The following is a 22,273-nucleotide window of genomic DNA, read 5'->3' as shown; positions in this document are numbered from 1 at the left end:
GAAAAGTTATCTGCTTTTGACCCTATTATGAAATAATACTGGCATTATGGTACTAAAGGGTTGAAAAAAATAATTCATGAATTTGCTCGAATGACAAGATTTCTACTTCTATATTAGCAAAGACTGGATTTGTTTGAGCCATTCTAAAAGATAGGCATCTACTCAAATAAGTTCTTTGTGATATCCAGATCTCTTTCCCAAAAGAAGTGGACGTGGGGGAGGGTACCATTTTCTATATATTCATCAATTACGTAGAGTTAGGGAAGGTTACTCTAACTCCCAGCTCTATAAATTATATACTGCAAGTACTTCTACTTGTGCTGCACTAGTGCTGTAGATACAAGGATTAATAAGATATACATGATTCCTACCAGAGGTCACTATTCTTTTCGAGAGCCATTTAATTAAACAAGAATTAGAGTTTAGTGTGTTAACCATTTTAATAGAAGAATCCCTCTTGTAGTATCTTTTCCGCTGTGTATCTTCTACTTCTTCTCCACTGGATCTTCCTTTCCCTTTGACTACAAATATACTTGCTCTTTTTTAAAATGCCTTCTGTTGATACTTCACCCCCTTAGAACTGTTTGCTTTTTTCTTTCCTTCTAAAGTTCATGAATGAATGACTTGTAATAGCCTTCTGATTTTGTACTCATTTTAATACTCATTTTAGTCTGACTTGCCTTCCTGTTAACATAACCTTTTGAAAATCATCAACATTCATTTCTCATTCTTATTCTTTATTTTATCTCATTTTATACCAAACCATTCCTCTCCTCTTCACTTTGTCATTCTCTCTTCAATTGATTCCTTGATGACAGCATATTCTGTCTTTATCATTTTCTTTTTTGTAATTTTAATTTTTATTGCTATTTTGAGGCAGGGTCTCACTCTGTTGCCCAGACTGGAGTGCAGTGACATGATCATGGCTCATGGCAGCCTCTGCTTCCTGGGCTCAAGTGATCTCACCTCAGCCTCCAAGCATCTGGGACCATAGGCATGTGCCACCACACTTGGCTAATTTTTAAATTTTCTTTCAGAGACAAGGTTTCGCCATGTTGCTCAGGCTGGTCTCAAACTCCTGGGTTCTAGTGATCTTCCCGCCTTGGCTTCCAAATTGGCTTCCTGTCACAGGCGTAAACCACTGCACCCAGCTTTCTCTGTTATTTTCTCTGACCTTTTTCTCTTCCTCATCCCTTATATGTAGATAATTCTTCCAGGATTTGTCTTTTGTAGATCTCATTTCTTCAGCTGTCACTTCTGTGCCTAGGATTCTCAAATGAAAATACATTGTAGTGTATAAAGTACAAAATTGCTTGTTTATTAAGTCTTGTACTCCCTGCTCTGACTTCTCTTCTGAAATTAAGCTTCACATTTCTCAATGCTTGCTCAAAGTACTTTCTTTATTCCTAATACTACTGATTTCATTGAGATTCCCATTAACTTAATTATTCCAAAAGCCACTATGATTTTCCTAACTGAATTTTCTTTTCCCTCTAAATCCGTTTAACACCCTGCTTCCACACTACTCTTATTGAAGCACAGCTCCCTGCCCTGACATCTTCTATTGGCTTACCATTGTATGCAGAATAAAATTCTTATGTCAAAGCCTTTTATGATATGAACTCAGCCTAATTTTTCACCTTAATTTCCTGCTACTCCCTTTTACTTTATCCTCCATATATCTCCTTAAACTTCAAATGTACACCTCTGTGTTAACATATCCATGATAATAATGTGTTCCTTTGTGTGCCTACAAAACATTTTGATGTCTTGTGTGCTTTGGAGATGTCAGCATCTTCAAATAAGCCATGATACTGTATATACATGGTTGGATCATGTAATATACCTAGTGATGAAGGTAGAACATTGTCTCTATCTTTTAGAGACCAGTTGTCCAATAGATGGCCAGAGAGAGACTTTTTTTCTCTAGAAGCATTTAAAAATGAACAAAGATACATACCAAGGTATTGTAAAGGGGGAAAGCTAGTATTATATTTTGACAGAACTTTGGATGTTTCCATATTAAATCCTTTGTCATTTATCTCAGATTTTTATTTCTGTCCTGTGAAATACTTTCTTCTTTTCATTTAACATATCATTATGTTTAATTTCAGGCTCTTGATGGTTTTTTTTTAGCAATCATGACAGATGGAAGCATAATATATGTGTCTGAGAGTGTAACTTCATTACTTGAACATTTACCAGTAAGTATAAAGATCCTACAATCTACTTCTTATTAAAATGCCTATTTTAAATATTCTAAAGCACTAGGAAGTGGACTTTGAGAGCAATGTACAACAGTGGTTAAAGGGGTAGGGATAAGAGCTGTAAGTATGTCTTTGTTTTAGCATGTGTTTTCTCAAAGCTCAGTCATAACTAATCTGTAGTAACTTAATATTCAACTACAGTTATGCATCACTAAATAACGGGAATATCTTCTGAGGCACTTTTGTCACTGTGTGAACACCATAGAGTATACTTATAAAAACCTAGATGTATATAACCTGCTACCCACTTAGGCTATATGGTGTAGCCTGTTGCTCCTAGACTCCAACCTGTACAGCATGCAGCTGTACTGAATACTATAGGTAATTGTAACACAATAAGTATCTATATGCTTAAAAATGCCTAAACATAGAAAAGGTACATGTGAAGGATTAAGACAGTACTGTACACCTTTATAGACTTTATAAACACTGCACTTAGGCTTCTTTATATAAAAATGTTTTCGTCAATAATAAATTAACCTTAGCTTATTGTAACTTTTTAACTGTGTAAACTTAAATTTTTTTTTTTAACTTTTTAAATCTTGTAGTAACACTTAGCTTAACACTTTGGGAGGCCAAGGCTGGCAGATTGCTTGAGCTCAGGTGTTTGAGACCAGCCTGGGCCACGTGGTGAAACCCCATCTTTAAAGAAAGATAAAAATTAGCCAAGTGTTGTGGTATGCACCTGTGGTCCGAGTTACTCAGGAGGCTCTAGTAGGAGGGATTGCACTGAGCTTGGGAGGCAAAGGCTACAGTGGGCCGTCCGTGATATTGCCACTGTACTCCAGCCTGGGTGACAGAGCAAGACCCTACCTCAAAAAAAAAAAAAAAAAAACCACAAATACATCATACAGCTGTACAGAAATATTTCCTTTCTTTATATCCTTATTTCAAAAGCTTTTTTCTATTTAAAAAACTTTTTTTTTAACTTTTTAAACATTTTTGTTTAAAAAGATGTAGCTGTCATCTCCTATAGTAACAGTACCCTTTTGAAATACCTCCTAAAGGACCTGCCTGATGCTGTTTTAGAGTTAACTTACAAATATATATATAAGGCCAGGTGTAGTGGCTCACGCCTGTAATCCCAGCACTTTGGGAGACCGAGGCAGGCGAATCACCTGAGGTTGGGAGTTTGAGACCAGCCTGACCAACATGGAGAAACCCCGTCTCTACTAAAAATACAAAATTAGCCGGGCGTGGTGGTGCATGCTTGTAATACCAGCTGCTTGGGAGGCTGAAGCAGGAGAATCGCTTGAACCTGGAAGGTGGAGGTTGCGGTGAGCCGAGATAGAGCCATTGCACTCTAGCCTGGGCAACAAGAGCGAAACTCCATCTCAAAAAAAAAAAAAAATGTAAATAGAGAATACTCTAAATCATTAAAAGTATAGTAAATACATAAACTAGTAGATGATTGTTTATTATCATGTACATATGTACTGTATATAATTTTATGTGCTAAACTTTTATATGATTGGTGGCACAATAGGTTTGTTTACACAGGCATCACCACAAACACAAGTGCAAAGGATGAGTAATGCATTGATTTATGACATTACAACAGATACGACATCACTAGACAGTAGGAATGTTTCAGCTCCACTGTAATCTTAGGGCCACCTGTGGTCATATATGCAGTCTATTGTTGACCGAAACATTGTTAATGCAATACAAGGTCGTACCACTTTATCTGACCTCTCTTCTTCCTGTGTTCTTTATTCTATTGCTAACTGTTTAGTGTTTCCATTTTAATCAGCCTGTTGAAAATGTTAAATCACTGAGAATGTCTTGAGAATGAATTTCTGCTGAGATACTTGTTGCAATTAGGGCAACTCGTAAATATTTTTCTCAATAGAATTACTTATTGAAAAACGCTCTAAAAATAGTAGATACAGAACTTTTTATGCTGTGTGACTTTGAACTGATAAAGTCATATTGGCCATATTTTAATTTATTATCTATATGACCAAAAGGATAAAGAATTAGAAAAGTGTATTTTGTTTGATTAGGATGGTGAATACCTGGTTTGTGTGCTTACTTTTTTTCTAATGTCTGTTTATTAGTATCTACTCTGTGCCAGACACTGAGCTAGGTGCTGTGCCACAACTGATAGGCTTTTGGGGGGAATTTTCAGTTTTTAATATGTAATGTTACTGAAGATGGAGCTCGTGGTATAAATATTTTGAAGTTACTTATAAACTACTCTTAAAATGCCCCTCTATGTCTGGGTGCAGTGGCTTATGCCTATAATGCTAATGTTTTCGGAGGCTAGGTGGGAAGATTGCTTGAGGCCAGGAATTCAAGACCAGCCTGGGCAACATAGTGAAGCATCCTGTCTCTACAAAAAAATTTTAAAAAGTAGCTTATCTCTGTAACAGGGTAAAGTAATTCTGCTTGTAAATGTCTCTTTCAAGAGATATTGAAAAGTGGTATTTCTCTCCCTTTGATTACTCTGATACTTCATATTTTGTAAAGAGAATGAATGGATTTTAGCACTTAAAAGTCCAGGGTCTAAAAGGGCATTTTTTAAAGATGAAAGCCATGCAGTAAATAATTTGCTAATTTCTTTGGTTCATACAGAAAATAACTTTTACTTTACTACTCTTCTGGGGCTTTATTTTCTAGTAAGCTCAAATAGTAGGATAAGCCCAACATTTAAAAACTCGTTTGAGAGTAACACATGAGATTATTAGCAACACATAAGTAAGCTAGCATAGGCAGAAAAAAGGACAGACTGATTAACTAAATTTTCTGGACAACTTAAGAAAATGTTTTCATAGCAAGAAAACCCAGGGAAAGAATCCCATTATAGGATTAAGATAATGTTTAAGTAATTTGAAAAAAGTATAGTTACATGCTTTTAAACTATATATAACTGTATTGGGTTTTGTCATGTTTACAGAAACTGTCTAATCTAGTCATAGAGCATCGTTTGCAATGTTTTTGCACTTTCTAAAAGTCTGCTTCTTGGCACTTACTCGAATTTCATTCAGAATTAGATGTCCTTCATCTCTGTTCTACTGTTACCTTGTATGTACTACTGTCACGATACAGAGAATTGTAATTTTCTGTTTATTTGGCTAGTTATGGTAGTTGTAGCTTCTTACAGGCAGGAACTTTATCTCTGTATCCAGAGGGGCTAGCTAGTTTCTTGGAGAGCCACTCAGTGATTATTTGTTGAATGTATGAAGATGAGTATGCTACTTGATTTGGCTGTTTTAAAAAATCCCTTTCTAATCTTTAGTGAGTTTAATTCCCTTTTGAAATAGACAACACGTGATAGATCTCATTGGAATCGAAGTGTTCGATTAACACTTCCCTCAATAAAAACACTCTCACCTTCCCATTTTCTTCTGGATATTTTAAAAAACATTTTTAATTTTAGAACCATTTTTAGATGTACAGAAAAATGGACAAGGTAGTACAGAGAGTTCCCTTGTGCCCTATACCGTTTCCTCTGTTACTAACATCTTCTAGATTTTAAAAAATTGTGTCATCCAATCACTAAATGGTAATGTTGAGCTAATGTAGAAAAAAACAGAAAGGCTATTGATTTATGTCATATAAGTAAATCAGCAGAACTTATATTTCCTTTTCATGAAACGAGTAAGGGAGATAAAAAGATCCAAGTAGTTACCATTTTCTTTTCTTACTATTGAATTGTGTTTGAGAACTGAGTGGATGTATGGCCACATAAAGTATGATCAGCCTCATTTAGAGATTTTAAGTGTAGTGGTTAATGGAAAGTTTGACACCTATTAAAGTGGCAGGAGAGGCAGAGTGGTTGGGAGAGGCATTGCTTGTGATCCTACTACTCTTGATACAGCCATTCATTTTCTTTTCTCTATGAATATGAAACATCCTATGAAGTTATAGATGGAAAAACAAGGGTAAGATAGGTCACATCATAATTTACTGATGGTAGTAGAAATTGTTAGTAACATAATAGTAGAAAACTATAATCATTCTCAAAAATGAAAATTTTAGTTCCTATTAATATTTCAAATTGGTAGCATGTTTTTCTATTAAGACGACGTATTTGTCTGTTGTCAGACTGCTATAAAGGACTCCCTAATACTGGGTAATTTATAAAGGAAAGAGGTTTAATTGACTCACAGTTCAGCATGGCTGGGGAGGCCTCAGGAAACTTATAATCATGGTGGAGGGGAAGCAAACACGTCCCTCTTCACATGGCGACAAGAAGCAGAAGTGCTGAGCAAAAAGGGGAAAAGCCCCTTACAAAACCATCAGAACTTGGGAAAACTCACTATCACAAGAATATCAGCATGGAGGTATCTTCCCCCATGATTCAGTCACCTCCCACTGGGCCCTTCCCATGACACATGGGGATTATGGGAACAGCAAGATGAGATTTAGATGGGGACACAGCCGAACCATATTATTTTTCGCATCAATATCGTGTACTATTGTATTTTGATTCTTAATTTTGTCAATAGAAGGCAACTTTCTAGCATTTGTGTTATTCAGGCCTGAATTTTTATTTATTATTTTTTGAGATAGAGTCTTATTCTGTCACCCAGGCTTGAGTATAGTGGTAGGATCTCAGCTCACTACAGCCTCTGCCTCCTGGATTCAAGTGATTCTCCTACCTCAGCCTCCCGAGTAGCTACGACTGTAGGTGCACACCACCATGCCCAGCTAATTTTTGTGTTAGCAGAGACGGGGTTTCTCCATGTCGGCCAGGCTGGTCTCAAACTCCTGACCTCAGACAGTCGGCCTGCCTCAGCCTCCCAAAGTGCTGGGATTACAGGCATGAGCCACTGCACCCAGCCATGCATGAATTTTTAGTTCACTACTCCTTTAGTTGTAGAGGCTTTTCAGACTTCCAGAAAAATCCTTTATTGAAATATAGATATATTTTTGGGGTGGTTACCCTATAAGCCATTATCAAATACCTCCTTAGTCTAAAATCAGTTATTGTACTAATAACTGTTAAACACAGGGCACGGTGTTAATGTTCCTTGATTGGAAGTGAGAAAGATAAAGGTGTAAGAGATAGGCCCTTTTATTCACCTATAGGACATCAGGGCATAGACATTAAAATATAGTCATCCTTTGGTATCCATGGGGGATTGGTTCCAGCACCCGCTGCAGATACCAAAATCCATGGATGGTCAAGTCCCATAAATAAAATGGTGTTGTATTTACATGTAACTTACACACATCTTCCCATTTACATCACATCATTTCTATTTTATAATAACTAATACAATATCAATGCTATGTAAATATATGTTATACTACAGTGTTTAGGGAATAATGATTAGAAAAATGTCTGCACGTATTCAGTACAGACACAACCATCTGTTTTTGTTTTTGTTTTTTTTTCCTGAATAGTTTTGATCCATAGTTGGCTGAATTCTGCTAAATGGGAAATGAATGATACAAGTAATAAATACTAAAGGAATTTTATTTTTAATGTGGATTATGGTGTTAAGGGAATGCTTTCTTGAAAGAAGTAATTTGAACTGGTCTTTGAAAGGTGAAAGATACAGATATGTAAAGAAGGGGATGGTCATTTCACTTCATGGAGTGGGCTTGGAGGGCTAGAGAAAAGACAAGAAATGATGGGAATGTGTGGCCTATATGAAGAATAGTATTAGGTTGGTACAAAAGTGATTGCATTTTTTGTTAGTAAAAGTATGGTACCAACCTAATACAACACCCTCTCGCCATTCTTACTGCCTCTGTTTGTTGTTGTTTGTTTGTTTTTTATTTTAAAGTAGTGGAGCTCTTCAAACAAAATCTTTACAGATGCGTGAAATAAAAACAAAAAGTAGAACTGCTTTAATTTAATGCAGGGGCAGGACCCTGAGCCCTGCTTCACAGCTCCTTTTTACTTCCCCAACCTCTAGTCCCACCTTTACAGTCCTTGAGATACTGTCTCAGTATCCCTAGGATTCCACAGAGCAGTTTGAAATGCAGGAAACCAGGTAGAATGCATAGTAGCAAATGTAAAGTCATGGAAGTTTTGTTATCAATGGTACTTACGTATCAGAACTATCTTATTCATCTTTGATTCCACAGCTGTGGCACGTTGTAGCCAACCTGATGTTTGTCAAATTGCTATGATTAATCACGATTAAAGCTATATATTAGCAAGGATTATAATGCTTAACATATTAGGTGTCCTTTTGAGGGGGGATAACTAAACATAAGGCTTTTGTACAATGGGATGTAGGATAAATGCCAGGAAAAGATGAAGTAAAGAACACATTGGACAACTGAAATCACACCAAAGCAAAATCTCCTCTTTATTTAGTTTGTGCCTAGTCCTTTATAGTAGGATATACCACCATTGTTTACCATAGGTTTGAATACATGTTAAGGCTCTGACTTGTCACCAGAGATTTTTCTTATTAGCTCTCTTGGTCACATTGCATTTTGAAATATTCAAAATGTTTTGGTGAAACACAGCTTTGCAAATAATTTATCAGGCTTTCAGGATCATACTGGTCATGGATTAGATGACATTAGTATCATCTCGATCTGGTTTTTGAGATTTGGTCTGTAACTTGACATTTGTTGGTTTTCACAGATAATTGAAAGCTAACTTCTGTGTTTAATAGCGATTATGTACTTTTAAAACAATTGTCTCTTGAATCATTAAAGTTATTTTACTTTTAACAATTTTCTTTTCAGTCTGATCTTGTGGATCAAAGTATATTTAATTTTATCCCAGAAGGGGAACATTCAGAGGTTTATAAAATACTCTCTACTCATCTGCTGGAAAGTGATTCATTAACCCCAGAATATTTAAAATGTAAGTAGTAGCTGTTAAGCAAAAAAGTCAAATGTTGTATTCGGTAGCACTATCCTTTTGCAAGTTTATGAAAAATACAGACTTCTTTAAATACAGCATTACTCCATATGCCCTGTTAGGTCCTTTTTCAATATTAAAATATATATAAGATGAAATTGTGTCCATATTAAAAATCTGAAATCTATTTCAGAGTATATTGAAATCCCATCTTATTTGTTATAATAAATCCTGGACTCCCATTATGCCACAAAGCTGTATTTTATGCAAAAGTGAGACCTAGCAATATATTGCTACTAATTTATAAATAAAACCTTACTGTATTTAATGAGGGAAAATTAAACTTTCTGATTTTCACCATTGTTAACCAATTGGAAAAAATTTCTGTTTCTCTTAAAGTTATTAAAGATAAATTATCTACTTTATTAATTAAACAGTCGTTTGTTAGATGTATCTAATTTGCTGGGCACTTGTGCTGTATCATAAAAATATCAAGAATAGTGAAAATAGTTCTCGCCATCAAGAAACAACATATTATGGTAGAATCAGGCATTTCTACTAGGTCCATAGACAAATTGATTTCACCAGAGTACCTCATTTTCTTCATATATTACCCTGTATAAAATCCAGAATTGTTACAGCACTATATTTGGCCATTAGCTATTAGATACCTTATTGAATCACCTTTTTCTTTATTTTTAAATGTGTCTCATCTGCTAATACATTATCTTAAAGATTCTTTGTGTTTGAATCCTCAAATTCTATAGCATACTGTCTAAAAATTAAGATACACATACGCGCACAAATTTGTATGTATCTATAACTTTGATAAGAGTGGATGGCCTTTCAGCGAGAGTTGAGAAAAACTAGACTTGGAGAATTCATTTGAAGCCTTGTTTTAAAACCAAGTTTATATGACATTGACCATTACTAGGCCACTCTAGTCTGGTACTTAGAAAGATTTAGGCTAGATATAATAGATGCCTACAATTAGTATTTGAAGCCATGGATGGAATGGTATTGCTTGAGGTAAATATATAGAACGAGGAGAGAAGAATTAGAAAGGTGGAACCCAGCCAGGTCCAGTAGCTCACGCCTGTAATCCCAGCACTTTGGGAGGCTGAGGCGGGCAGATCGCTTGAGGCTAGGAGTTTGAGACCAGCCTGGCCAACATGACGAAACCCTGTCTCTACCAAAAATTAGCCAGGCATGGTGGTGCGTGCCTGTAGTCCCAGCTACTCTGGAGATTGAGGTAGGAGAATTGCTTGAACCCCGGAGGCGGAGGTTGCAATGAGCCAGAATCACACCACTGCACTCCAACCTGGGCGATAGAGCGAGACTCCGTCTCAAAAAAAAAAAGAAAAGAAAGGTGGAACCCTTTGGAGATAGCAATAGGAAGACAAAGGAGAAGGCGTTTGCTTTGAAGACCCTACTAAGAATAAAATTGGATGGAGAACTAAATAAAAGCCTTTTGCAGAAAGAGCTTAGGCTTCTGCTTCCAAGAACAGAAATGAAAATGGCAAGAATACTTAAGAAAAGTCTTAATTAAATGGCTTGTTGATCTCCTCGTTAAACAAGTGATATACAGAAGAGTTCTTTCCCCAGAAAAAAGAAAGTTTCATGCCAAAAGAATAGACACAAGTTAAAACACAGGGAAAACTGCTTAGAAAATTCGGTAGGTCATTTTGGCCATAATGAAGTTGAGGTACAGGTGGTGTAATTTGTGTTGAGAGAAGGAATAAGGAAAGAATTATAAAGGTGCTTATAGTTCATCCTAAGGAATTTGAGTTTTATTTTTTACAGAGTAGAGAGCCAGTGAAGGAGATTTGGGTAGTTTTGTTGTCTGCAAAAAAAAGAATAAAGAAAGAAAACCAGGTAAATAGTGGAAAGTTTGTTTGGAGAAGGCTAGGAAGAAAACTTGCAGCGGTGGGTTGCCTACCCCAGGCCTACGTGGCTTCTGCTTCATAAAGAGGCCCTGAGTCTGAGAGCTAAATAAGAGCCCTGGATTTCTCTGTCATAGTGGCTCAACTCAGGCTGTGCTCACCTGACCTGCAGATTTCGTACTATACAAATCAAGTGATAGCTTTATGGAGTTACTCCTCAGTTTCATTCCTAGAGTTCAGTTAAACACAACCAGAGATCTTATGGATCATACCATTCTGATGACAAAGCTGGCCCTGCTGCCTGGTACAGTAACTATAACTGTAACGGCTATTCTGTGTCATGGAGGTCCAGGTCTTCATTGCAGTGGAAGCATCTTTCACCAGCATCTCTGGCCTAGAGAGAGCAGCAGTACCTTGCTTATAAAAGTTGCTGCCACTTTCATCATCTGGTTTGGGAGATTAAAAAAATCACTCAGGTAGAAAATTTTTAAAAGAACCAGACTGGAGACAAAAAGGAAAACCATATAATCCTAGCAATAAAAGTAAGGATGGGCTGAGCACAGTTGTTCATGCCTGTAATCCTAGCACTTTGGGAGGCCAAGGTGGGCAGATCGTTTGAGCCCAGGAGTTCAAGACCAGCATGGGCAACATGGTGAAACACTGTACACAATAAAGAGAAATACAAAAATTGGCTGGGGTGTGGTGGCACATGTCTGTAGTTCCTGCTACTCAGGAGGCTGAGCTCGAGGATCACTTGAGCCCAGGAGGCAGAGGTTGCAGTGAGCTGAGATCATGCCACTGTAGTCCAGCCTGGGTGACAGAGTGAGACTTTGTCTCAAAAAAAAAAAAAAAGGAAAGGATGGAGAGGAAAGTATATGACTGTTAAGTGTGTAAACTCAATAGAACTTGTTGTGATAGGCTCAGGTGACCAAGTGACTAAGAATCATCAATGGGGAATATTGAAGATAGTTAAATTTTGAACCTATTAGGTTAGATGATAAAGCCATCTATGATGATGTTAACAGAAGAATATAAGCTTGAAGTAGTGAGCAAAGAAAGGTGTTACTAGTCCTTGAGTACTGAAGTAGTACAGTGAAAGTAGTTATAAGTCTAAGAATAATAGGCAAGACTGAATCAGAGTGGCAGAATGTGGAGGCATAATGAATACATATTTCGGTTACCTAAATGCAAGGTAATTTGCAACTACACTAAATTGGTGGGCTTCCTTTGTGAAATAAGTAGCAGGTCTTGGTGACAGATTCGGTTTGGGACTTGTGATGGGAAGAGAAGAGACCAAATTGATATAGTTCCTAACTTGGGAAATAAGCATACATAGACGAAGGGAACTTGAAGAATGATAAATTCACTTTCAGATATTTTGAATTTAAGTTACTGATGGGACCATCAAGTACAAAAGTCCTGAAAGCAAATTATAGGAAACTTTGTCTCACATAAAATGCTAGAGTTGGAGAGAGAGATTTAGGATCAGAAGAACCTTTGTGAAAGCCCCTAGTGTGAAAATGGATTAGCAGAAGATGTAGGAGTAGTCAGTAAGGTAGGAAGGTAAGTTTATGCTGTGGGAATGACAAAGCATGACTTTAAAGAAATGGAAATGAAAAACCATTGAAGTTAACAATACAAATGTTAGTAATCTTGAGAAGAATAATTGCTGTAGAGGTGTAAGGATGAAAGCCACAGTGTGTGAAGTTATGGGAAATGAATATATGGAAGATGGAGCCCATAATGAAAAGGAAGGAGATCAATAATACCAAAATAATTAGCAAAACTCCTTTGAGATGGAAGACTGAGCAAATTTAAAAGTAGATAGTAAGGATCCTTGACCAGGTGCAGTGGCTCTCGCCTATAATCCCACCACTTTGGGAGGTTGAGGCAGGAGGATTGCTTGAGCCCAGAAGCTTGCAACCAGCCTGGGCAACATAGTGAGACCCACAAAAAATTAAAAATTAGCCAGGTATGGTGGCTCACATCTGTAGTCTTGGCTACTTGGGAGGCTGAGGAAGGGGGCTCACTAGAGCCCAAGAGTTCAATGCTGCATGAGCTGTGATCATGCCACTGCACTCCAACCTGGGTGACAAAGCAAGATGCTGTCTCAAAAAAAAGAAAGTAAGGACCCAAAGGTGTAGATGCTCAAGGAATAAGGAACAGTGATGTGGCCCGGGTCCTAGAGAAAATAGGAAAGACTATAAATAGTAGAGATGGAAGGATTAGCTTTAGAACATGAAGCAAAACTTTCCTTTGAAAGTAAGTAAAGAAGGAAAAGGATGAATAGATAAAAATAGGAAAACATTAAGTTGTTTGCACCAGAAAATCTGTTTTCCCTGTTAAAGACAAAGTGAGGTCCTGTCCTGAAGTTACTCTGCTTTTATGAACTAAATGTCATTGACGACTTCTGTTGGGGAAAATAATGGTTGTAAACTTACACAACTTTTATGATCTTATTTTATGTGGTATATCATTGTTTTATATCACAAATATGTGATTTTTAAAATCTCTTTATTTCAGCAAAAAATCAGTTAGAATTCTGTTGTCATATGCTCCGAGGAACAATAGACCCAAAGGAGCCATCTACCTATGAATATGTAAAGTTTATAGGAAATTTCAAATCTTTAAACAGTGGTGAGTTAAAATGCTTCTCTCACAATGTGTTTCAACTTGTTATTTTTCTATGCTCTTAAAGACATAGATGTTTGAATATCAGTAACAACTAGGTTTTGCTTGCATAACTCACAATACCTTTTTCCCTATTGTTTTAGTATCCTCTTCAGCACACAATGGTTTTGAAGGAACTATACAACGCACACATAGGCCGTCTTATGAAGATAGAGTTTGTTTTGTAGCTACTGTCAGGTTAGCTACACCTCAGTTCATCAAGGTATGTTTCTAATTTTATTTCCCTAAGGGGATTGCAGTTCATATGCTGAGAACTGCCTGAAACTTTCTGCAGACATTGAGGTGAAATGGCTTTGAGTCATTAAATATGCATGATAATACTTTTGAAATGACAAGTTATCAAGACACTCATTAAACTGTATAACTAATTTTTTAGTATATATCCTTTGCAGTTAACCAGTGATTATTATATATCAATATGCCCCACTTTTGTGGAAGATTTTAGGATCCTTTTGTGTATGGTTCATTATTAAAAGGGAAAGTCCAAAAATCTAGGGTTTTGGAATCTTTATTTTTAGAAGGTCACTTTTAAATTTTTATTTGGAATGTACAAGTGACTCTTTACTACATGTAACTTACCTTTTCAAATGTAAAATTAAGTATTTTGTTTTTATTTCCTGGGCCCCACAAACAGATGATTAGTAGGGAAGTGGAAAAGTGAAGTAGTTCAACCACTAGAAACTGACTGGAAAGAGGCAGCCAGGCTAAGATTTAAAATTTAGGCGGGGCCAGGCGAGGCAACTCATGCCTGTAATCCCAGCACTTTGGGAGGGCAAGGTGAGAGGATTGCCTGAGCCCAGTAGTTTGAGACCAGCCTGGGCAACATGACAAGACCCCATCTCTATAAAAAATACAAAAAATTAGCCAGGCATGGTGTTACACACCTGTGGTCTCAAGTTATTCAGGAGGCTGAGGTGGGAGGATCATTTGAGCCCAGGAGGTCGAGACTTCAGTGAACTGTGTTTGCATTTTATTTTGAGATGAGTCTCACTGTCTCAGATAAATTTGGGGAGACATCTTAGTATAGGACAAAGTACTGAATTTTTAGAAGATCTTAAACCAGTCTTGCTCTGTTTGTTTTAATCTTATGAAATAATAGTTGTTAACGTTTGAGTGCTTACTACATGCTGTATATTTTACATGCATTATCTCATTTAATTCTTGTGACAGCCCTATAAGGTAGATGCTATTACGATCCCTCATTTTACATTATAAGGAAACAGAGGCTTAGGGAAGTTAAGTTACTTGCCCAAAGTCTCAGCTATTAGTGATGAAACTGGGACTTGATTCTATTAATTAATAATTATTTTTTTCTCAAAGCCCAACCTCACAACTATTACAGTGTGCTGCAGGTCATTCAGGGACACAGAGGCAGGATGGAATACATTGTTTAGTATGACTAGAGTCTAGGGTTAGTGTGTGGAGGGGGAAGAGATAGTGGGAGGTAAGGCTACAAAAGTAATCAGAAACCAGAAATAAAATTTATTTCTTGTTTATTTCTCCATGCTGAAGAGAGTTTAGCACAAGGAACCATTAAAAGTTTTTTAGCAGGGAAGTCATATAATATTTGAGTATTAGTAAGGTAATTGTAGCCCTAGAAGAGAAGATGAGTTGAAGGACAGGGAGACTAGTGAACACTGTAGCAAATCAGTGATGGCAGGGGTCTAAACCAATGCACTTAAGATGGATGAGATGGAATTGATTTTTTAAATACTTAGATGAAATGGAAAAGATTTAGTAGTGGCCACTTAGATGGTGAAAGGTAAAAATGAAAGTATGTTTTAACTATCAGATTTCTAGAAACTGGCCACCATACATGTATAGAATAATATGGAAGATTGTGTGACTGGGTGTGAGGAGTAAAGCAATTAGTTTATTTTAGGACATACTGAATTTGAGATGTGTGAGGACATTCAGATAGTTGGAAATAAGGATCTGTAATTCAGGAGAGAGGTCTGAATTTTGAGTAAGTGTTTATAGGCATGTGTGAATGGAAAATGTGTAGAGTGAGAAGTACCCACCCAAAATCTTGCATCTAAAGGTTATTTATTACCACATTCTTTAGTACTGGAAAAGTAAAATGTATTAACTTGTTTAGAAGGGCCTGCATTTTAGCTTATGCCTAGAATCTCAGCACTTTGGGAGGCTGTGGTAGGCAGGTTGTTTGAGCCCAAGAGTTGAAAACCAGCCTGGACAACATAGTGAGACCCCCATCTCTACAAATAAAAATACAAAAATTAGCCGGGTATGGTGGTGCATCCCTATTGTCTCAGCTACTTAGTATGCTGAGGCAGGAGAATCACTTGAGCCCAGAATGTTGAGGCTGCAGTGAGCTGAGATCACACCACTGCACTCCAGCCTGAGTGACAGAGTGAGACCTTGTCTGAACAAATAAGTAAACATATACATACATACATAGAAACAACTAACTTGTTTAGGAAAAGTTATCTAGTAATGACAATTTATTTATTTAACCTCCACCTCCTGGGTTCAAGTGATTCTGCTGCCTCAGCCTGCTGAGTAGCTGGGATTACAGGCACCCATCACTGTGCCCTGCTATGTTTTGTATTTTTAATAGAAATGGCGTTTCACCATATTGGCTGGGCTGGTCTCAAACTCCTGACCTTAGTGATTTGCCCACCTCAACCTCCCAAAGTGCTAGGATTACAGGTGTGAGCCACCGCGCCTGGCCATGACTTTTATTTTTATATGTAGCAATATTTAATATTCTTAAGGACACAAAGTATTTATAAATTTTAATTATTTGTTTGTAGGAAATGTGCACTGTTGAAGAACCCAATGAAGAGTTTACATCTAGACATAGTTTAGAATGGAAATTTCTGTTTCTAGATCACAGGTAATTCCTTTTTTAATTCCATGGAAAGGTAATAGTCATGTTATATAGTTCTTAAAATTAATGGATTTCAAGGGGAAACTCTTTTTTAAATTAGGACTTTGAAACCTGTTCCCATTTTTTGAAAAATAAAACCTCCCCCCCCAATTTTATTTCTAGTTGGAATATTTCTTATTATGGAAAAACTTATAATAATGATTTTTGTGTGTAATTTAGGGCACCACCTATAATAGGATATTTGCCATTTGAAGTTCTGGGAACATCAGGCTACGATTACTATCATGTGGATGACCTAGAGAATTTGGCGAAATGTCATGAGCACTGTAAGTAGATTTTAACATTTCTGGTGATAATAACTTTTATATAAACAGAAGTCGCATCCTGAAATTATAGGTCTAAGACACAGATTTATAATCATTTTCATATTTTTGAAATGTACTAAAAGATTTTGCTCTGTGTATATAACCAATCTAGTGGGAATCATTGATCAAGTTTAAATTAAACTTGTTCCTATTTTTATAATAAGTAGAATTTCATAATATAGCATCTGATACACCTTGTTCTGAAGCATGTGAGCTCTATATCTGGAGTAAGAGAAGTAGATTCTTTTGAAAATTGTAATATGTCAAACTTTTGGAATATTGTTTCCTAAATTTTGATTTTGAGGCATGTGAATCTTTTCAGGAGCTAGCTACATGTTTGGAAAATCTGTTTTAGAAAGCTCATAGTAAGTGCTTGGTGTTACCTGCTTATTATTATTGTTGTTAGAGCAGGAGCGTTATCATCCTTTGTGCCAGGCACTGTTCTAAATCCTTTACATCTATTACCTCCATTATTCTCCGTCACAGTTCTAAAAGGTAGATACTATTATTGTCTTCATGAGTAAGCTGAAAACACAGTAAGGCTAAATAATTCACCCATAATTTCATAGCTCATTGGTGGCAGAGACAGGATTGGAGCCTAGGCCAACTCTTTTATCACATGTATTTATTTTAGAAGTTTGTTTTAATGATGAGGTTTGTCTTAATGATATGTTTTATTTGCTTCTCTGATCCTCCTCCCAGATGCTTACCCTCTTGAGTATTCACTAAAACCTAACTAGATATTTTAGACTTTTTCATGACATTTTATGCTGCTTTTATAAACCTCTGTGTATGAAAATGAAGCAGGTTGTATAATAGCATTAACTCTATGGAAAATTTTCAGAGTAAAGTCATTTCAGCACAGAAGATGTGGGCATTAAGTGCCATGATGTCGTGTAAAGAGCTGATACCTGTATTAACTAGCTGGGTAACTTTGGACAGCAAGTTTGTTTGTAGACCTTGATTTCCACCTTAGAGAGTAAGAGGCGGTGGTGGCGAGGTAGGGGGAGTTGGGGGAGAGATTGAGAGATCCTTGACCAGCATTTCCTAAGCTTTGTTCCACCAAATATTGGTCCATACAAAAAAGACTTTTTAGTCAAGGAAGACAGGGAAACACTTCATAATCCCTCAGAGAATCTGCACGTGCATTAGCATACTGTAGGTTTTGAGAAAACTGAAGACACCTATTTAACAGAAAGTTTCCCAAATTAATTTAACTACAAGCCCCCCCCCCCCCTTTTTTTTTTTGAGATGGAGTTTTGCTTTGGCACCCAGGCTGGAGTGCAGTAGCACGTCTCAGCTCACTGCAACCTCCACCTCCCGGGTTCAAGTGATTCTGTTACCTCCGCCTCCTGAGTAGCTGGGATAACAGGCACGTGCCACCACGCCTGGCTAATTTTTGTATTTTCAGTAGAAATGGGGTTTCACTATGTAGGACAGGGTTGTCTCAAACTCCTGACCTCAAGTGATCCGCCCACCTCTGCTTCCCAAAGTACTGAGATTACAGGCGTGAGCCACCACACCCAGCCCAAAACCCATTTTTTTTGCTTAATATCTGTTAAAAGGCTTCAGAACTTAAAACCTACAGCACATGTTTTGGCAGTTACTGCACTCAGTTACTTTAGACAGTGAAGTTATTTTGATTTTGGTTAGTTAAGGTTTAAAATTAAATACTTTGAAGGTTCTGTACCTGCCAGAGTAGCTAGGAGAAAAAACTCAGGGGTGATTATTTATTGTTATTACCCTCTGTGTATCTAGGCAGGAGGAAGTCAGCAGTGTGAATTCTTAAGTATTTGGAAGTTAATTGTGTATGGAAAGATTGTAAGATCAGCAGTGACTAGCTCTGAGTTGGGCACTGTGGAAGATCTGATCATTGCTTGGGACCTTAAACTAGCTCTAAAGAATAACATTTTCATATTGACATATATGTTATCAAAAGGCCTGAAAAAGAATAGTGTATGTAAACTTAAATGTAAATGATAACTTTTGGTTAAAAAACAGATTTTTTGTAACTAATATGAATTAAAGAAAAAATATTTTTCTATTTTCCTTTTAGTAATGCAATATGGGAAAGGCAAATCATGTTATTATAGGTTCCTGACTAAAGGGCAACAGTGGATTTGGCTTCAGACTCATTATTATATCACTTACCATCAGTGGAATTCAAGGCCAGAGTTTATTGTTTGTACTCACACTGTAGTAAGGTAATAATTCTTTTAGAGAATTTCTGAATTATTGTAACATCCTATGATGATTTTGGCAATGTAACTTTTATGCGTAACTTGTTAAAGAACTACAAAGTGCTCTTTTCTCAACTTCTGATACATCCTTTCAGTGTTGCTATAAGCATTATATATAAATATAGGAATGCTATAGATATATAAGGCTTGATACAAGTTTTGCGCTTTACAGCAGAAGTTATTACTGTCATTTATGTAGCAGTGTCAGTCATGTAAAAGGAAAACTGTAGGTAGATAAGCATACACTTCCTTTACTTAGTTTTTCTTAATTTAAGTATTGTGGGGTTATGGATCATTTACAGCAGTGTTTGAAACTTTAAGATACCTAGAAAAATGCAAGTTAAATTAAGACATTACAGGTATATTTTAGGTTTGTATAGCACATAGCAAATAGTCTAGATGAGCAGATGAGACACATAACACTAAATAGTTACAACTGTGCAGTATTTTAAATGAATGACCAAACACTAAAATTTGATTATTTTTTCCATTTGTAGTTATGCAGAAGTTAGGGCTGAAAGACGACGAGAACTTGGCATTGAAGAGTCTCTTCCTGAGACAGCTGCTGACAAAGTATGTTTCTTACAATTTAAAAAACATGATTTTTAATTTCTCTCCAATGAAAGATGAAACTCGAAAATTAATAGGAAAATTATTTTTCAAATACTTTATTTCCTCACTTATAACAGGGATATGATTACTTTACTACTTATTTTTAATTTAGTATTTTAGAGTCTCACCTGCCTCTAAAAAGAAAATTGGATGAGAGACATATCTGATCTCAGATTAAAACTACCATTTATTCCCAGTGATGTACTAGTCTCTGGCTAGGTTATTTATATGAATTATGAAATATAATTTACACTTCAGATACTTTTATCTGGTAGATAATACCCCCACTTTGAAAATACTGAAATTGGAGTTTCAAGAGGGGAAAAAAATCTCCCCTAAAGACACTGGCTGGGAAATTATAGTCAGAATTTGAACTCTGGTTTCTTTTTTGTTATATCAGGTCAAAAGTGTAGTATATTAGTTATCTGTAGCTGTGTAACAACTAACTCCAAAATTTAGTGATATAAAACAACACACTTCTTATCTCCTAGTTTGGTGAATCAAGAATCCAGGCACAGTTTAGCTGGGCCCTCTACTTCAGATTCTGTCATGAGGCTGTAATCAAGGTGTTGGTGGGAGCCACAGTCATCTCAAAGTTCAACTGAGGTGGAATCTGTTTCCACCTCACTTAGTGGTTGCTGGCACACAAGTTCCTCATGGGCAGTTGGACTGAGGGCCTTGGTTTCTTACTGGCTGAAGGCTATCCTCAGTTCCCTTCTAGGTGACCTTTTCCATCAGAGCAAGCATGCAAGATGAGCCAGGGAGAGAAACTACAAGTTGGAAGTCACAGTCTTTTGTAACCTAATCACAGAATTGATATTTCACCACTTTTGTCTATTCTATTCATTTGTAGAAGGAAATCAGTAGGTCCAGCCCACGCTCAAGGTGGGAGGATTATACAAGGGCACGAATACCAGGAGGCAGGAATTGTGAGCCATGTCAGAAGTTGCCTACCACAGTATTTTTGGACCTGCAGAAAATAAGTGGAATGAAAAGAGTCAAAAATCTATATAAAACTTGGCTTAAATAGGCAGCATTCCAGGGGACAGTATGGTGGATGTCATCCAGTCATTCAACAAATGGGTACATTCTACCCAGCATGGCTCTAGATGCTGAGAATACAGCATTGAATAATGCAAACAACTTCCCTGCTTTCATAGATCCGAAAGAACTTTTCGAAAGAGGTTTTGTATGTTTAGAAGAAGAGGATATAGTATGTTTTGGTAAAAGACATTATTTTCTGAGAAAAGTTCTTAAAATCTAGGGTTTCTTGATTAGGGGACCATTATGAAAACTTAAGTAATACAGAGATTAATTATCCTTCTTTTTCCTTCATGCAAAGATTCAATCCTAGTAAATCCTGAATTGCCCTATTTCCAAAATACACTCCAGCTCTCTCTACTTTCTCACAATATTTACTGCCAGCATCATGATCCACCTGGGGTTTAGGGACAAGGTCCTTCTGAGATATTTTTGAGAAACTTCAGTGTGTGGATGGTTTAAAAATCGTGAGTCTTGGCCGGGCGCGGTGGCTCAAGCCTGTAATCCCAGCACTTCGGGAGGCCGAGATGGGCGGATCACGAGGTCAGGAGATCGAGACCATCCTGGCTAACATGGTGAAACCCCGTCTCTACTAAAAAATACAAAAAACAGCCGGGTGAGGTGGTGGCCGCCTGTAGTCCCAGCTACTCGTGAGGCTGAGGCAGGAGAATGGCATAAACCCGGAAGGCGCAGCTTGCAGTGAGCTGAGATCCGGCCACTGCACTCCAGCCTGGGTGACAGCGTGAGACTCCGTCTCAAAAAAAAAAAAAAAAAAAAAAAAATCATGAGTCTTGATGGGATCACCAAGGGGATGGGTATGTCTTGGAGCACTCCAGTATTAAGAGGTGATGGAGACAAGGAAGAGTCAACAACAGGGGGGTAATAACTAGTAAGTTAGGAATAAAACCAGGTAGTTACTTAGAAGACAAGAGTATCAGTGAGGAGTGAATGATCAGCTTTATCAGATTCAGCTGAAATAAGTTAAATTTTAGATGAGTGCTGAGAACTGAGCATTGACTTTAACATTTAATTCATTGGTGATCAATAATAACAGATTTTGTGGAGTAATAGTGTGGGTGAAAGCATGATTAGAGTGGGTTTAAAAGAGAATTTTCCAGGATAGGGGAATTAGGGACAGTGAATAGGGAGGGGTTTTGCTACAAAGAGAAGAGAAATGGGGCAGTGGTAGGAAGGGAAAGTGGGCTTAAAGGAAGTTTTTGCTTTTTTTTTTTTTTTTTTTTTTAAGTTGAAATAAATAACAGCATGTTTGTATACAGATGAGAAGGAGATGATGGAGAAAGAAACATTGGTGATGGGAAAGATTAGTGTCGCTTTATGAAACTATGACACTAGCTCCTGGGCTTAAGCAGTTCTCTTGCCTCAGCTTCCTGGGTAGTTGGCATCACAGGCATTCACCTGGCTTTCTCCCCTATGTTTTCTTCTAAGTGTTACATAGTTTTAGCTGTTAACGTTTAGGTCTGCGATTCATTTTGAGTTGATTTTTTGTTTTTGTTTTTGTTTTTTTGTGTTTTTTTTTTGAGATGG

General features: G+C 37.0%; 1 protein-coding gene across 14 annotated transcripts in view; it reads left to right on the top strand.

Moving 5' to 3' along the window:
• The window catches only part of CLOCK (clock circadian regulator), a 121,171-nt gene that overhangs the window by 75,023 nt on the left and 23,875 nt on the right, over positions 1-22,273 (top strand). For all 14 annotated transcript variants that reach the window (XM_050790561.1, XM_050790554.1, XM_050790551.1 and 11 more), the window contains 8 exons: positions 2,115-2,204; positions 8,928-9,048; positions 13,452-13,565; positions 13,703-13,821; positions 16,394-16,476; positions 16,690-16,796; positions 18,892-19,039; positions 19,573-19,648. In XM_050790561.1, the coding sequence (XP_050646518.1) occupies positions 2,115-2,204; positions 8,928-9,048; positions 13,452-13,565; positions 13,703-13,821; positions 16,394-16,476; positions 16,690-16,796; positions 18,892-19,039; positions 19,573-19,648 (858 nt within the window). The remainder of the gene's footprint in view (positions 1-2,114; positions 2,205-8,927; positions 9,049-13,451; positions 13,566-13,702; positions 13,822-16,393; positions 16,477-16,689; positions 16,797-18,891; positions 19,040-19,572; positions 19,649-22,273) is intronic.

Source organism: Macaca thibetana, chromosome 5 (genome assembly GCF_024542745.1).
Source record: "Macaca thibetana thibetana isolate TM-01 chromosome 5, ASM2454274v1, whole genome shotgun sequence".
NCBI lineage: Eukaryota > Metazoa > Chordata > Mammalia > Primates > Cercopithecidae > Macaca > Macaca thibetana.
Note: the sequence above shows the minus strand (reverse complement) of the source record. Positions and strands in the feature narration are given on the sequence as shown.